Here is a 15,057-nt window from a genome sequence, read left to right as displayed (position 1 = left end):
CTGCTGACCTGAGAATGGGCCCTCAGGTTAAGGCCACCATCTCCTGAGATGCCAGAAAAAGAAGTCAAGGAGATGCAGAGTTGTCTTTACCTGATGCCCATTAGTGAGGACTCTCGGGATTGACAGTGAGGGTAGATTTCTGTGAGAATCCATCTATCTGCGATGAGAGGTCCCCTCTGTCCTCCCTCTGTGTTCTCACTTTGATTCATGGCAAAGTCTAGGATTCCTCCTTCTGCTGAACCAATATTGTACTCCTGAGAAAAATTTCATCTCACTCAACCTCCAAAGATGGAAGTCCAGATATACCACACCAGGGAAACTGCTTGTGTCTTCTGAAGGCAGACAGCAAGCAGGGCAAGGCTGGGGTCCCCCTCTGTTAGCAGCAAAATGTCCCTCAGTCCTTCCTCAGAGGACTTAACTTGAAGCCTGGCCCCTTATCTGCTTATCTGAAGCCCCATGCTGCGGAGGAAGCCTCACACCCAGTCCCTCACGCTCCTAAGATGGAAGTTTGGAAATAACACATCTGGAAACCCTGTCTTGAGCTTTTGGAGGCTGACTTCAGGGGCAGGGTGGGACTGAGGTGCCCTGTATCTGGTGGGAGATCCCTTCTGCTCTTCCTTAGAAGCCCCACCTGGAAACCCAGGAAGACCTGGGACTCCTCCCTCTTTTGTCCTGAGTCAGGCCCCCTCAGATGATTCTGGGCTTCCCTCAGACTCCATTGATCAGGTCAGGTAACACCAGAAGTTTCTCAGGATCAAGCAGGACTGGGGCTCCTTCATCTAAAGTTGGAGGTCTCCTCAGTCCTTCCTTAAAGTCCTCCCTTTGATGACTTGCTGGGATCAGATTAAAAATGGCAAATTGAAAAGTATAAATGTCAAAGACAAAAAAAATACAAGAATCTAATGAGCTGGAATTAGGCAAATAACTCCCAAAAATGGCACCAAAAAATAATTCAAAAAGAAAAATAATAAATTAGACATCATCAATATTTAAAAATTTTATCTCTCTGAGAAAGAAATGCTTAAGAGAAGACAAAGTCAAGCTACAGACTGGAAAACAATATTTGCAAATCAACTTAGGATCTGTATCCAGAATATATAAAGGGCCCTTAAAATTGAAAAAAATAAAAAGAAAAGAGAACAATTTTTAAATGGGTAGAATATACTTCACTAAAATTAATGTATGCATGTTAAATAAGCCCATGAACCTGCGTCCTTCACTACGGGCACAGCCGACGGGTTGCCTGAGACTGAGAAGAACGCAGGGGAGTCCGAGAATACCTATATTCTGCGGCCCATTTTCCAGCAAAGGCGGGTTCAGACCTTCTGTGGTTAAAGAATGTATCCATGCTGTTCTTAAGGAGGAGCTAGCAAATGCTGAGTACTCCCCAGAAGAAATGCCTCAGCTCACAAAACGTTTATCAGAAACCATTAAAGACAAATTAAAAGAAATGGGATTTGACCGATACAAAATGGTGGTACAAGTAGTGATTGGAGAACGAAGAGGTGAAGGAGTATTCATGGCCGCTCGCTGTTTCTGGGGTGCTGACACTGACAACTACGCTTACGCTGTTTTCATGAATGACAGTTTATTCTGTGTTGTAGAGGCATTCGGCTGTTTCTACTATTGAATCTTTGAAAAGTTGGGTAAAAATATGACCATGAAGAAATATAAACTTTTTTATATTGTTAAGTATCTCAACAAAATAAAGATAATTTGGCATTTTGGCAAAAAAAAAAAAAAATAAGCCCATGAAAACATTTTCTACATTATTAGCCATTAAAGAAAAGCAAATTAAAAACACAGTAAGATACAACTTTTGAGAATAGATTTTTAAAATGACATTTACATTACTAAGCACCAACAAGGATGTACAACAACATGAACTCTCATGGATTGCCCCAGTGAATGTAAAGTTGAACAGTCACTGTGGGCAATGACTTTGTAATTTCTTATATACATACACACTTATCATTTGACTCAACAACCTCATGCCTGGGAGAAATAAAAACTTATGCTCACCCAAAAATCTATACATGATTGTCTGTGATAACTCTATTCATAAATGACAAAAGCTGAAAACAATCCAAAGTCCTCACAAGGATGAATGAATTAATGAACTGAGGTGTATGCATATAATGGAATACCACTAAGCAGCAAAAGGGATAAACTACTGACACACAGAACAATTTAGAAAACTCTCAAAGACTGTTTACTAGGTAAGCAAAGCCAGTATCATTAAGTTATAGACTCTATTACTTCAATTATGTGACACTCTTTGAAATATATAACTACGGATGTGGAAAACAGATGAGTGATTTTCAAGGTTAGGTGTCATTCAGGGTTAGGCATCAGAAAAGTATATAAATGCAAATAGCACATGGAAGGGTTTTTAATTTTTTTGTAGGGTGCAGTTATGGAACCATTCAGTATCCTGATTATGGTGGTGGTTACACAAATCTAGACAGAGGTAAAAATCTTGGCACTGTACACCAAAGAAGTATTATTGTTTGCTATTTAAAAAAATAAAATGAAAATGGAAAAGAAGGTAACTAGATAATTAAAATAATGTCAGAAAAAATTAACTTCATGAGAAGGGAAGTTACCAAGAATAAATATCATATTACATAATGTTAAAAGAGTCAAATTATCAAGATGACATAGCAGTCCTTAATATGTACAGACTTAAAGCAGAGTTGCAAAACACATTAACTAAAAAAAAACTGAGAGACTGGGAAATAAGAAATAGTTGAAGCTACAATTATATTTGGAGACATCATCATTCCTCTCTGTATAAATAATCAAATAATTAAAACATGAAACCTGAAAAAGAATATTAACCAAATTGACTTACTTGGCATTTACAAAACACTCCAACAGTAAAATGTACATTCTTTTCAAGTGCACTCAGAACATTCACACAGATTGTAAAACACTTGACAATTTTTTCAAAAATGGAAATTACACATTTCTCTACCCATTATAGAATTAAAGCAAAGAATAAAACTAAAGAAATATGTAAAAAGTCACCAAATTTTTGGAAACTAAATAACACATTTTTACCAACCCTACCTGAAAGAAATTATTCAGGAACATTAGGAAATATTTCCAACTAAATGAAAATGAAAAGAGGACACATCCGAATTTAAGGGATTCAGCTAATGCTATGCTGAAAGGTAAATTTATGTCATTAAATGCTTTTATGTGGCTTAATAAAGACCCAAATATTTCACCTTAAGTATAAAAAGAAAAATCAGTCCAACCCAAGTAAACCAGAAGAATGGGAATAATATAGATAAGAGCAGAAAGAAATCAATGAAATTGAATTTAGAAAAACAATGGCTGTCTATGAAACAAAATTGGTCCTTTGAAAAGATCGAAGAAGCTAAAATATCTGCTGCTGTTCTGAGAAATTAAAATTAAAAGAGGTCGAGAAACAATGGTGTAGGACCTAGCTTAAAGTATAAGGTACAATATACAGAGAAAGGGACATATCACCCAATTGCTTTCAGAAAGCGCAAAAATGACAAAAACCTGTCATAATCAAACTTTTGGCAGTGCCAGAAAACCAGGCAGCAAAACTGGAATTCAGTGCATTGGGTATATTAGGGTCCACACAGATAGAAGCCTGTGTAGGAGCATGATGAAATCCCTGTCTAGGGAAGGGTCTTCCATCCACTGTGGTCAGGAAAAGCCTAGAGTTCTGTGTTTGAGTGCGAGAATCCACTGCCCTGGGGGTCAAGGAAAGAAAGCATGCTGAGTTGGTAGGGACTCTGGGCTTAACAATCCTTATTTTGATCATATAATTTTGCCTTCCTCAAGCTCATAGGTCAGATTCTTTTTGAAGGCTTCCACTGGAATGAGAGAGGTCCCGCTTCTAAAATTTTTACAGTGTCCACCAGTTAGATATTGTAAGCATCATGGATAACTGGCCTCCAGGTATTCTGGCCCAAGTTGGCCTCAGTCTTGCTCTGTTTGCTATGAAAAACTTTAGTTACTGCACAGCAGCCAGCTTCCTAAAACAGACACACTAGATTAGAGGAAGGAGTAAGTGTCTGGGTATTGATAGGTAATAAGCTGAGACCTGAATGAAGGATGCCAAGAGCAGAGCTTTAAAGTGATCTAAGATAGTAGATGTGAGATTGAAATCTCATGAGCACTGTAATATATAATATGAACCACAAATACACAGGCATGTACATGGGCAGGTATATACATATATCTAAATTTAAGAAAATGCAGGAAAACTTTTTCTTCTTGTTTACCATTATAGGAGTACCTTTTCCCTTTAAAGTATTACCTAGATGTATTATGCCTTTTTTTATTTTGGTTGCCAAGTGTGTTCACAGGAAAGGGATGACATTCTGTAACATGTAGATTTCTATACAACACTCTACTAATGCAGCTTAGTCTAGTCTCTAGCCTAGTAGCCTCTCCTAGAGTGAGACCCATGGTTCTTATCATTTACCAGACTTATTTACCTGGATGTCCCACTCAACTTCATCAACTACATGGCCCACCGTGATATCATCTGCCACACCCTTCTTCATGTTTACTGTAGTTCAAATTGTCACCAATTCTTTCTCCTTTATCATCAATGTCATCTGGGAGGAAAGATTTCTGCCTAGTCAGCAAAGATAAGACCTCAGAATCATTATATATTATCCTATCATTTCATAATTGCTAATTTCCTAATATTTTCTAGAATCTGTCTCCCGCTTATTTCTCACATCCACAGCTTGAATTATGTGTGTTATCATTTTCCTTTGGTTTATTTCCTTGGTGTTTCTTCCCAGCATATGTTCAGTAAATCCTTCCTGACTGAAAAGATGAATGAAAGAATGATTGATTGAGTGAATGACTGGGTGAATGAATGAAAGAAAAGTCACATGTTTTGATTCAAAATGTGGAATGTGAGCCCTACCTAGGCCTTTGAACTCCATGGAAGAAATTGAAAATGCTACAGATGGCTTCAGAATTCCCCTAGGAAACTATTACTGAGTTTGACATTATGGACTTCTTGTACCCAGCCCAAGCACTGTCTTGGACTTGGGGGTGTTCTCAATATCATGATACATGATACTTCTTGCTTTGGACTCTACATACACCCATCAGTTTAACAAGGAAGAGTGGCATCTCCACGGGTTTCCATCCACCATGCAAATGTCGGCACCTTGGGACAATCCTCTATCTGGTAGCAAGATAGACCAATAGTCATAGTCTAGGACACCTGCCCTCTAGTGTGTCAACAGCTCAGAATCTGGGGGAGGCAGCCTGAGCCAGGGACAATACCCAGACCTATTTCAAGGCATGTCCACACTCAGCCCTTTACCTGCCAAGTCAACAAGGTGATTAGTCCCAGGGCATTACCCCTCCAACCACCCCTGTCCTTGCAGGTGCACACTCCCTTCCCCTACTCACTAGTGTTTCTGGTCTGTCCCCACTCTCAGACATCAGTCATCACCTCCACCCACTCACATAGCCCCAGCCTCTGCAGAGGGGTCCACTGTGCACAGAGGAGACACATCCTAGCCTCCAGCAGGCACCAGGACACCTCTCAGTGCTGGGACATAGGCAAGAGTGCACTGGACCCTTGTACTCAAGAGTATTCAAGAGTGTTGCTCAGCCAGATGATGCAGGGAGCAGCTGTGCTCTTCCTGACAGAACTTAGGGTGGCCCTAAGGTAGGGGCTGGTGTCTGCCATGCTGTGGAGTCACTCCTCCATTGACCTCTTTACTCAGACCACACTGAGACTTCCAGCCAGTAATGATGATTCTGACATCTCCCAAACCTATTCATGAAAGATGTCCTGTACAACCTTCACTCCCCACTTACCACCCGGATTCCTAACCAACTCTGACAGAAGGAATTACAGTTTCTCAGAGCCCCAAAGTGCCTTGGCTTGGGACCTTTTTACTTGACTCCTCCCATCTGGAGTCTCGCTTCCTCATTCCTTTTTCTTGTTCTGTAGCTCTTGGAGGACATCTCACCATCTTCTTGATATGATTGATGCTACTGGCCTCTACCATTTTTTGGGTAGGGGTCTGTCCTGTTGATCCTAGGATCCCCACTAGTACAACAGGACCTTCCAAAGAGATGTTTGGTGAATGCAAGAGTCAGTGAGCAGGGACTTTATAAAGATTTCATCTACTTTCTTGAATAGGCCAAGCAAATCCAAGTATATATTTTTAATTTTCCAGAATGGTGGACTAGAAGGTATAAACAAACCCAAGGATAAACCATCCCTTACATTTTCACCTCTGTTTATTTAACCCTATATTTTACTGATCAGCTCTTTCACATTTCCAAAGAAATTTCTATTCCAATGTTACCTTGTACCAGGTCCCCCATAAGATGGGAGGTTTCCCAAATTTTTGCAAAATATTGAAACTCTTATTCTTAAACCTGAAAAACAGCAATAAATGCATTACTAATGTCATTCAAAACTTAGAGTCTTTAAGGATTAAACTTTCCATTGAAAGGGACATTTGGAAAATATCAAGAGAAAAAAAAAGAGAAACTTCCAAGTCACCCATACAGAATGGGAACACAAGTTATACACCGTGTTCTCCCCAGCCTCACCCTGACTCTCCTCTACTCAGAGCCAAGACTGCCCTCCTCAAACACAGAGTGATGATTCAGCCTCACTCTTCAGTTGGGACAGGAAAAGCTGTTGACCAATGTTGGGTAAGGAACATGGTAGTAGTATTATCCATGGAGCCGATTCTGGCCTGCACCCTCTCTTCCTCATCTCTTAAAGCCTCCTCACACCAGCATGGGAAGGAAGTAGGGTCAGTCCCTTTGATCTTAGCCAAAAACCCCAGAACTTTCATCTTACTGGTTTCAGCATGAGCCCTGGGACACCACAGGAATTCATAGCGTGGAGGATGGCTGTTAAGAACCTGCCAGTATTCCAGCTAATTCTCCTGCACCCAATCTGTGGTGATGAGCTTCCTGGGTTCCCCATAAATGAAATTCTCCCTCCCAGAATATACTCCCATCATATTCAGGATATCCCAGATGTCTTCCTCAGGGGCACAATTGCCCTCTATGAAGATCACACCCAGGATGATTATCAGGAGACCATTTTTAGGCATGCTCTGGTTGTCGCTAAGCATCTCATCGTGAGTGAGGTCCAGTGAGTTGACAAGGACATAGGAGTGGGTGGTGGGGTCCACTTCCTTCACATCAATGCCAGAGATCACCTCCAAACACTTAGAAGCTTTCTTGAAGATCACAGGGAATTGTTTCTTATATCTTTTGACGACAACCTTCAGAATTTCTGCCTTTGTGATGGGCCGCCTCAGTTGATACTTGAGAACCATGAAATGCACCAAATCAGCCACCTTCTCATCTAGTGGGTCTCTGGGCAAAGATTCATTGTCTTTTGAGGTCTTTGGGGAACCTGTATCCTCTTCTTCTTGGCTGTTGGAGATGTCCTCTGATGTGTTCCATGATGTGGAGAAGGAGCAGAAGGAGATCTGAGGACTCTGGGGAGGACTCAGTGTTGCAGCAGGCTCCTCTCCCTCCTCCTTCTCTGGGGAGACTGATATCATAGGAGAGGAAGGCAGGGAGGAAGAGGTGGAGGGGTAAGAGAAGTTGAAAAAGCAAGAGGAAATGGAGCAAGTCTCCTCCTCATCTTTAGCTATGAGAACATGTACAACTGCCAGGCACTGTATCTCACTTTGGGCCTGAAAGTCTGGCTCAGATGTGAGGCACTCTGGAGACACTCTGGAGAGTGAGGTATGACGACTCTTATTGGCAGCAGCAAGTAGAAATGTGAGCAGAATGGTGGGAGTTGGGGTACCACAGGTCTGGAGGTGAGAGGGAGAGGGTCAGCCACCTCAGCAGAAAAATGCAACTTTGGCAGCTCTGGACAAAGACTGACTTACAGGTTTCCTCTTTAGGGGTTGCTCTAGGACCCCAAAGGCCTTCTGGACTTTGGGTCACTTTGTCCCTTAAGATTGTATCAGAGGATGTGAGAAAGCTCCCCAGGTTGTAACCAACCAAGAAAGCCTAGGATTCTTGGGTTGACTGTAGGCACATGGGGTCAAGCACTGTAGGCTTCCCTCTGTTTTGGCATGGGTAGATCCCTTAGTAGACATCCAGTGTCTACACCTTGAATCCTGGCACTGAGTAGGCCCCCTCTGTTCTGCTGACCTGAGAACACGTGCTTTAGAACAAGGCCCTCACCACCCAGTTCCTGGCACTCTTCTAAGAGGAATTGAGGGGGTGCTTCAGGATACAGATGGCAAGCAGAGTGTCCTGTGTTCTAGGATGGGAGGTGCCCTCAAACCAAGATCCCCATTTCCCTGAGACCCCAAAGAGGGTTTAAAGAAGTGGAATTATCTGCCCAAAGGCCCTGCCTGGGGCTTCCTAGGACTGAAAGTAAGAATGGGTTTCTGAGAATACACTCTAGGGTGGGAGATCGCCTCTCTCTTCCCTCAGAGTCTTCTTCTTTATGTTTCGTTGGGCCTGAAACTCCTCCCTCTGCCAAGCTGAGGCTACACACCTTCATTTTGAGAGTGGGGTCTCAGGCTGAGTCATGTCAGAGAACCTCACCACTCTCAGCGTTTCAAGATGGAAGTCCAGATACACCACATCCAGGCTTGCTGTCTGGGGCCTCACAAAGCTGAAAGGGACAGAGCAGTCCTGGGTCTCCCTCTATATGGAGTAGGAGGTCCCTTAATTCTTCCCTCTTAGTCATCAGCTTGATGCATGGTAGGGCCTGGGACTCTTTTCTCTTGTGTGCTGAGCTGGGCCCCTTCAGAATAAGATCCTTACTTCTTTGACAACCCCTCCCAGTCAGATGGAAGAGTGGAAAACTCTCCCAGCACACATGGCTAAGTCTGCCTCAGCATCCCACATTGAAAGCATGTTAGGACTGGGTTTTATGGGCCCCATTGTGTTCTAAGATGGCAGGTGCACTTAGTTCCCTTCAAGGTGTATGTATTTTCCCCATCTAGGCCTGAGCTCATTTTCACAAAAGTAATGATGAGTCCCTCAGGCCAAGATTTCCATGTCCATGTGATGCATGAAGAGGTAAGGAGTGAATCTGCCTTATACTCCTGCCGAGAGAATCTCCAGGCTAACAGAAGGGACATGGCAGCACCTGGCAGTCCCCTGTGTTGAAAGTTTTCCTGAGACCTCTCTCAAGAGTCCTCACCTTGAATACTGGCACTGCCTGGGCCCCCTTTCCCTGCTTACCCAAGAGAGACCTCCACAGACCAAGATACTCACTTCCTTGAGACAATCGGGCAGCAGTGAGGGTCCACCACATGCTTACACCTTGTCTCAGGGCCTCTGAGAACTGTCAACATGGGCATGGTGGGGCTAAGGCCCATCACTCCTGGGTGGTGGATTCTATCAGCCCTTAATCAGAGTTCATACATTGACTCCTGGTTGAACTTGGGCCTGCTCCCTCTACTGCCCCCTCAGACCAAGGTCCTTACCTCTCCTGGATGCCCTAGGGGAAATCAGATGCTGCTGCTATGGCTACCATGTCCCAGGGCCTATTGGAGCTAACACTGGAAGGCAGGACTGGATTATGTGAGGTTGTCCTTTGTTCTACAGTAAGTACCCTCCATCATCCCTCAAGATACTAATATTCAAACCTGGCAAGGCCTTAGCCACACCACTCTCTGCTGACTTTCATGTTGCCCTCTCAGCAAAGACCTTAGCTAAGATACTACTCACTACTGATAGAAATGAGAGAACACCACATCTGGCCACCATAGGTCCAAACATGGCTGACAGCAAGTGCAGGGAAAGATTTCTGTGGGGCCCCTCTATTTGCAATGGAAAGTCCCATTATACATCCTCAAGGTCACCATATTTCCTCTTGGCAAGGTCTGCACTCCTCCTTCTGCCAAGGTAAGGATGTGTGCCTCAGGCCAAGGCACTCATCTCCTTTGTCAAGGTGAGGGCTGTGAGGGAGGTTTTAGGGGAACTTCTATCCCATATGGAGGGGATCCAGGCCTTCTCTGTCCCTGATTTCACAAGAAATTGATGTCAGAATTATGAAGGTGTCTTCTGCCTGAAATCCATGCACAAGTCTTCTCAGAGATGACTCTAGAACAAGTTTCTGTGACTTTAAAGATTTCCCCTGTCTTTCCTTTAGGTCTTCTCATAGCCCTCTATGTGAAGTTGCAGGTCCTTACCCTGCTTAATCTGATGAAGCATCATTCAGAGAGTGCCTCACATCTCTCAATCTCCCAAAGTGGAAGACAGGAAATGTATTCATGGACCCTCCCTAGGGCTTCCAAGACTGACTACAGGAGGAAGAAAGGTCTGTGTTACCTTCTTTGTGGTGAAAGGCCCCTTCACCCTTTCTTCAGAATCCTTACCTTTGCTGACATGACTCAGCCTGAGACCCCACTCCCAAAATGAAGTTGTGCTTCTCTGAGACTCCTGATATAAAGGTCAGGAACCAAGACGGAAATCAGGATACACTACTACAGCTAGTTACCTCTACTTAAGCATCCTAAAGCTGACAGTAAAGATAGGTGTGGATTCTGTGGGCCCCTCTGGGTTCTAGGTTGGTAAATACACTTAATTATCCTCAAAGCTTTTATATTTACTCCAGACAGGGCCTGAACCTTCTCTCTCTGCTGGCCTGAAGATGTCTCCCTCAGGCCAAAGTTGCCTCTTTCCTGAGACTCCCAAAGAGGAAGTGAAGGAGTCAGGAGCTTCTGCTTATCCCTGCCCAGGGCCTCCCAGGGCTGACAGCATGAACAGGTGTCTGTGGGTCCTCCTTTATTTGAGATGGAAAGTCCACTCAGTTCTTACACAGTCTTCTTGGTGACTTCTAGCAGGGCCTGGATTCTTCACTTTTGCAACCTCAAGCCAGACCCCTCTAAACAAGTCCCTCACCCCTGTTTGATCCCCTAACTAGAAGAAGACCTATCATTCATCATCATGGCTGAAGGTGTGGAGAGCTGGATTGTGTGGGGCCTCCTCTATATGGGGTGAGGTTTTCTGCAGTCATCCTTCAGAGTCCTAATCTTGATGACTGGGGGTCTTGGGGATCCCCTATTCTTCCGAAGATTACGGTGTGATGCAGGTAAAAAGGGATTAATTTACTATGGAAAAACCTGACAAACACTCCCTCATCTAGCTAATTCCATTAATGATGAATCATGTTGACAGTGTACACCATTTATATGATGTGACAAGAATGGCCCCTCACCTCTCTCATCTTCCTTCCAAAAACATAATCCATGTCTAATGTTGAGGAAACTATCAGATAAATCCTAATTGAGGGACATTCTACAAAATACCTGACCCATATTCCTAAAAACTGTCAAGGTTATCAAAAACAAGGAACTTTTAGAAACTGGCACTGTTAAGAGGAGTCTAAAGAGATATGGTCAGTGAAAGTAAGAGGGTGTCCTGGAGGGGATGCTGAACAGACAAAAAGAAATATGATGAAACATAAGAAAATCTGAATAAAGTATGTACTTGTATAAATAATTACATTACCAGTATTGGTTCATCAGTTGTAACAAATGTACTATACTAATGCAAGATGTCAATAATGTGAGGAACTGAGATTAGGACATATGTGAAATTTCCTCACTATTGTTGCAACTTTGCTGCAAATCTAAAACTATTCTAAAATGAACCTTTAAAAACTTAAAAATATGTTAGCAAACTAGATAAAGTATGTGTATGAAAAACCTGTAGTGAGGGTGCCTGGGTGGCTCAGTTGGTTAGGCAACTGCCTTCAGCTCAGGTCATGATCCTGGAGTCCCAGGATCGGGACCTGCATCGGGCTCCCTGATCATTGGGGAGTCTGCTTCTCGCTCTGACCCTCTCCCCTCTCATCCTCTCTCACTCTCATTCTCTCTCTCAAATAAATAAATAAACTCTTAAAAAAAAAACCTATAGCAAACATCATACCTTTGGAGGGAGAGTTGAAAGCTTTTACTTTGAACTTGGGAACTAAACTAGGGTTCCTGCTATCATGGTTTCTTTTCAATACTGTAATGGAGGTAGCAGTACTGCAGTGATGCCAAGCAGAAGTAACAAAAGGGAAAGGGACCAGAAAGTAAGAAACAAACCTTTCATGATAAACAGATGATTAGACTGTTTATGAGGAAAATCCAAAATGAAAAAAAAAGAAGGCTGAGCTATTCAACCCATAAACATATATATGTTTGCTAAGTGTAAAATCAATATACCAAAAAATGAACTTTGTTTTCTGCCAGCAACAAATGTGTGAAAATGAAAATAAACAAAATATAACTTGCAATCTATAATACCAAAACATCAAGTATCTTAGAATATTTAACTACAGAAATTAAGAACTTCATAGAAAAAAAAATTTTTAATTTAAAAAGGTTGTTTAAACATATTCATAAATCCCTCTATATATTAAATAAAATACATTTACAGATTAAGGGTTTAATACTGTAAACATTTTGGTTCTCACAAAAAAGAAAATGCACATTAACTGCAGCCCCATATTTCAAAACAGGAAAGGGCTTCATATGTGAATATATGTGTACATGATACCATGGATGATTCTTAAACATAAGAGCATACACATAAATGGTCAAACTGAGTCAAGATATTCTTGAGAAAACTAGAAGGCAAGAGCAATTACTCTGCCAGCCGGTAAGAAATACAAGCAAGCTCCAGGAACAAAGTTTGTAGTTTGGGTGCAGACACCAACAAGGAGACCTATGAAACCGAATCATGAGCCCTGGAAAACAACAATGCGCATGCACACACACACACACACACACACACACACACACCTAATTTATGAAAAAGTTGCAACCACAGAGCAGGAGGATAGTCTTCTAAGAAATTTTTATTTTTAATAAATAACTTTGAAACAACTGAGCATCCATGTAGAAAACCGAATGCATCTGGAATCCTCCTTCACACTACACACAAAAACAGGGACACAAAGATTTGAAGACCTGCCTTAAAGCCTATAATGAACACTTTCAAATATATTTAAGAGTATCCAGGAGAACAAATGATCCTTGTATAGCCTCATTTAGAGTCAGCAGTGTGGGTCCATTAGGGCAAAGATAAGGCTTAAGGGCAGGGACTGAAGGAAACTGGGGATGAGGTAAAGTCAGTAATAGAAGGAAAGAGAGAAGGAAAGGAAATGGCAGCTCCTTCTGCCCTCTTATGTCAGCCAAATATGACCTTGCTACTTTCATTAGCCCTCACTTTCAAAGAGCAGGATCTGGAAATTAGTGGCGGCTTGGGAGAATTTTCCTGGGGGCAATGATTTCTTCATTACACCTTCTACTGCAGTCAGACTCCCTGGTAAGTTCTGGAGTACTCATATCCAAGAAATATAATCTGGACAGAACTATTCCAAAAAATCATGACCCACCGATGTTGAGTTGACTACAGACACCATGAACTGACCAGGGAGGATTTTATTGACTTAGCCTCAGTGCCATATTGTCCACATGTGATGGGAACAAAAGCCTCCCTCTCTCCCCACATGAATGTGAGCTTCTGCTGGAGGGAGGACCTTAGGTATCTTGGCCTCTCTCCCTATTTGTTCAGGTGATAATGTCTGTCAGATTCTGTCATTTATCAGAAAGACTCTCCTGTAGACCCCCCTGTACTGGGGCTTAGGGCATTGAATGGAGCAAGGTTAAGGACTTTCATCTTGCTGAGGTCAAGGGTGCTCTGAGTGGAGAGAGGACAGAAAGCTAAACATAATCCTGAGCTAATTCCACACTAGGTAAGGAGCTTCCAGTGATTACAGTGGAAAGGTCTCTTCCAGAACAGAAACAACCACATATCTGTCCCGGAATTGCCTTAGTGAAGTCTCTCCAGCAACAAAATGGCATTTAAGACTCATGCGTGGAAATGTGTCAATCTGACAGTTGGTTCTTGAATAAGAATGGATGTCACTCATTCATAAATGGGGTCATATGGTCAAGCTGAGGTGCCCCACAGGAGGAAGTGTGTCACCTTGGTCATGTCACCAACACATGGATAATTGCTTATATAAGAACTGTCCCCAACTCTGCTCCACATACTTCTTTTCAGCTGCTCTTACTCGTGATGGGACCCTCAGCAAAGTTCAGGAGCCCTGAGATTCCAGAAGAGGTATTCTTTGGCTTGGTCGTTGATTTCACTGAAGGTGGAGTCATCTCCAGAACCACTCTCCCCAGGGCCTGCTCGCTGTTCCAGAGTTGGCATTCTTCCTCAGGTAGGGTGTCAGCGCCTCAGGAGCATTTAGGCCATCCTCACGTAAGAATGGCGAGTGAGACCTCAGCCCCTGTGACGGTGGTAAAGCTCAGATGGGAGAGCTCCGCTTCCCAATGGAGACAGCTGGTGGCTGAGTTCCAGCTCTGGCCTCCACGCCCTTGGGGACGACACTCAAGGTCTTTCCTCCGAGGTGCCGGGAAGGGAGCACTTCCCCTGGAAGAAGAAAGAAAAATGGCGACTGTGCTTTTCCTTCCTGATCTCAGAAGGGAGACTCCTGTTCAGGAGAGATTGACGTTAATGCTTCTGTGGGAATCCTTGGGACAGTCAGGAAGCTCTCCACAGAGGGAACACAACTGCTCTCCAAACAGCCCCTGAATGACCCTCCTTCAGAGCCTCTTCCTGCGTTTCCGGTCAGCCTCCGTGAACACTCTGGCTCTGCCAGAGTAGGTTTGCCACAGTCACCATGGATGAGGGTGTGGTGGGCGCGGGGTGGAGGGCATTCTCCGATTGCAAGGAGAAAAGTGTGTGGGGGTCGGAGACGTTAGAAACTGTACGTGGACAGTATCTGGCGATAATTTCTACAAACCAGATCAGGACTCCACGTTTTGGTCAGAATCAAAGATTGCGAAATTTTTATTGACACAATCGTTGCCTCTCTTTCCCTTAACCTCCATGCAACCCATCACGAGCTTCTGTCCCATCAAACTCTAAAATCCCGTCCAAATCCATTGGCTGCGGCAGGTCTCCATGGCTGCTGTTGTGGGTGAAGCCCCCATCATCTCCCACCTCCACTTCAGCAAAGGTTGCCTCCCTGCTGCCTTAGCCTCCACCCTGCCCCTGGGAAATCCTTTCTCTTCTCAGCAACCA

General features: G+C 43.3%; 1 protein-coding gene and 1 pseudogene across 2 annotated transcripts in view; one reads left to right on the top strand and one right to left on the bottom strand.

Annotated features, from left to right (window-relative positions):
* LOC111158962 overlaps positions 1-1,731 on the top strand; it is a 71,540-nt pseudogene extending 69,809 nt beyond the window's left edge. The window contains exon 2 of the transcript XR_002641390.1: positions 1,199-1,731. The product of XR_002641390.1 is annotated as a tctex1 domain-containing protein 2 pseudogene (transcript). The remainder of the gene's footprint in view (positions 1-1,198) is intronic.
* A 4,913-nt stretch (positions 1,732-6,644) lies between these two features.
* LOC111158961 (melanoma-associated antigen 10-like) lies at positions 6,645-14,132 on the bottom strand. The gene is given in 4 exon segments (XM_022521310.1): positions 6,645-7,718; positions 7,721-7,814; positions 10,347-10,410; positions 14,039-14,132. Coding segments are annotated over 4 exon segments (1,326 nt in total).
* Between the last annotated feature and the right edge of the window lie 925 nt (positions 14,133-15,057).

The sequence above is a fragment of the Enhydra lutris genome, unplaced genomic scaffold (genome assembly GCF_002288905.1).
Source record: "Enhydra lutris kenyoni isolate GAN:26980312 unplaced genomic scaffold, ASM228890v2 scaffoldscaffold65, whole genome shotgun sequence".
In the NCBI taxonomy this organism is placed as follows: Eukaryota; Metazoa; Chordata; class Mammalia; order Carnivora; family Mustelidae; genus Enhydra; species Enhydra lutris.
The sequence above is the reverse complement of the archived record's forward strand: the minus strand, read 5'-3'. Positions and strand labels throughout refer to the sequence as shown.